Source organism: Protobothrops mucrosquamatus, unplaced genomic scaffold (genome assembly GCF_001527695.2).
Source record: "Protobothrops mucrosquamatus isolate PMUCROS unplaced genomic scaffold, P.Mucros_1.0 scaffold3428, whole genome shotgun sequence".
NCBI lineage: Eukaryota > Metazoa > Chordata > Lepidosauria > Squamata > Viperidae > Protobothrops > Protobothrops mucrosquamatus.
The window spans coordinates 30,070-32,639 of NW_015389408.1; the positions used below are offsets into that span (position 1 = coordinate 30,070).

At 38.8% G+C, this 2,570-nt stretch overlaps 1 protein-coding gene across 1 annotated transcript in view; it reads right to left on the minus strand.

Moving 5' to 3' along the window:
- Positions 1 to 2,062: 2,062 nt before the first annotated feature.
- Positions 2,063 to 2,570, minus strand: part of SEC11C (SEC11 homolog C, signal peptidase complex subunit) — a 16,912-nt gene continuing 16,404 nt past the window's right edge. Inside the window, exon 7 of the mRNA XM_015826997.1 lies at positions 2,063 to 2,311. Coding sequence (XP_015682483.1) covers positions 2,258 to 2,311 — 54 coding nt within the window. The 3' untranslated portion in view covers positions 2,063 to 2,257. The remainder of the gene's footprint in view (positions 2,312 to 2,570) is intronic.

A 2,570-nucleotide genomic window follows, 5' to 3' on the forward strand; every position in this document is an offset into this window, starting at 1 on the left:
AGAATAAAGAAGATGACTTTGATGGAGATATGCAAAATCCATATTGCCAGGACAATGAACAGTAAAACAAATTTTAAATCCACAACAGGCAGATAACATTCAGAAGAGGCTCAGGCAGAAAACTTTCTAATTCTGTAAGCAGGAATTTTACTTTCTAAAACTAAATAGGAGGAAAAGGTATAACATACATAGACTTACAAGATTCTGTTATTATTATAGTTTTAGCCTTCCTGATTTTTGGGGCCTAGTCTGGGTCCAGTATCTTGCATCATTCACATTCATTTTACTTTCAGTAGTCCGATTCTTATTTTAAGGTTGTCTAACTCCTATAATAAGGAAAGTTTTTTTCCCTTTTTTCAATGCATAGGGAAACAGCAATTTCAGGCAAAGTATCCAAGCATAGGACCATACTTCATTATAATAAAGCTACTTTGAGCTGATGGACCTTCATACATACTTCCAAGCGGTATCATCAAACAGTTCCTGATTACCAAGTTCTCACATTATGTTAAACTATTGTTCTATTAACTGTCACTTACTGACTGCAATCCTGATACAATATATCAGTTGTGTAGGCCTCATGTGCTTTCTAATATTTTATTGAATAAGGGAACGCCTCTACAAATATTAAATTTAAAAAGCTGCAGAGGATATCACTTCTTTTTTAAAATCCTCCTCCTTACTTTTTATAGCAGTGTTTATCACCCTCAGCAAATTTAGGATGTGGGGATTTCAACTTCCAGAATTCAAGCGAGCGAACACATCCTAATGTTGCTGAAATTGAGGAACACTCTTCTATAGCTTTCTTAGGCTGCAAATCCAAATCAATATAACACTTGGGACTGACTGATGACTAAGGGAACTTAGCAGGAGCATACCGTTAGTTTTCGACTTACAACCATTGATTTAGTGACTTTCAAAGTTACAACAGAACTAGGAGAAAGTGACTTGTGACTGTTTTTCACACTTAGAACTGTTGCAGCAGCAACTGTGGTAAGAAAGGTCGTAAAATAGGGCAAAGCTCACTTAAAAACTGTCTTGCTTAGTTAGCAACAGGTATTTTGGGCTCAACTGTGGTTGTAAGTTGAAAACTACCTTACATTTTTCAATCAAGCGTAGTTACACTGCAGCATCCCACGGCCACTTGATTGCCATTTGCAACCTTCACGGCTGGTTTCTGACTAGCGAAGTCTATGGGGAAGCCAGTAGGAAGTTGAAAATGGCGATCATGTGATGTCATGCTTAATGACTGCGTAAGATTTGCTGAACAACCCCAACTGCACAAACTGCCATGGTTAAGTTGGCACGGTCATGTAATGTCATGCTTTGCAACTGTGTCACTGGCATAGTTGCCAGTCCCAATTAGTGCTCTTAAGCAAGGACTACCTGTATAAGTGTAAGGCACTAACTCAGATAATATCATCGCGGGTCTCGATTTTCAAGCTGGTTTGGAGGAAGCAATGCAACTTGAAGAATTACACTCTTGCAGAAATGTTCTTCTCACCTTAATCAAAACTGTAGTTTTCAATTCTTTGTTAGGAGCATTTGTCTGTCTTTGTAAAATCATTCAGAAGAAGGGTCTATTGCTCAACAAATCATCAGTAACTGTTTGAACTGCTGCCTGGGTGGGGCGGGTGGGGCGGGTGGGAGATGGGAATAATCTGAAGGTGGGACAAATTGCATCAATAGGTTTCTTGCACAACAGGTGTAATAAAAATTAAAATTCTCAGTAGAGTCAAGATTCACGGCTATGAAACTATTCTCCCAAATATTTTCAAAATAAGCAGATCCATTTTTTGTCACTGGTGCGAAAAGGTGAACACATATTCTATGAGGCTCCTACCACTTCCCTCAGAAATTTCACCACTATTTTGGTATCAATTGTGTGAACGTGTAGAAATTAAAACAATTATTTGATAACAAAACAACCAAGAGAATGTTGCCTTCCTTAACTTGGTTTTAGACCACAATTTATGTAATCTCCACCCAAGATGTCCAAAAGACTTTTTTTGACTGAGAATTTGGAGAGCTGAACCAGGTTGGGGAAGATGGACATAAAAAAAAAAAATATCAGTGTGACTCAATGAAGGCAATTGGGCTGCCCACAGTTAAGACTGCAACATGAAGAGGAACAAAACAAATACAATATGGTTTGCACATGTCACATATTATCTGCAGACAAGGGGATGTTTCAAATATATTAGTATCTCTTCATATAACTATGCTGATAAGTTGTCCGAGGCAATTCCAGTTTCTTTTATGATTCCCGTTTCAGAAGTACATATGCTCCCATGACAGCTAAGAGAGCATACTGTGAAAAAACAAACACATGGCATATTACTGAATGTGGGCACCACGTGCCATAGCACAGTTCATAAACTAAATATGTTTTTGAGGAACGCTACTTTCCACTTTTCCTGCTGGCGTCTCCAGAAAGTCAATGGGGAAGCCAACAGAGAAGATAGCAAATCACTGGGATAAGTCTCTCCCACCTAATCCTACCTCCCTATGCTCTTGCCATGCCTAGTCACTCATGCATCCATACACACCCTGACTCGCACTGTAGCCTT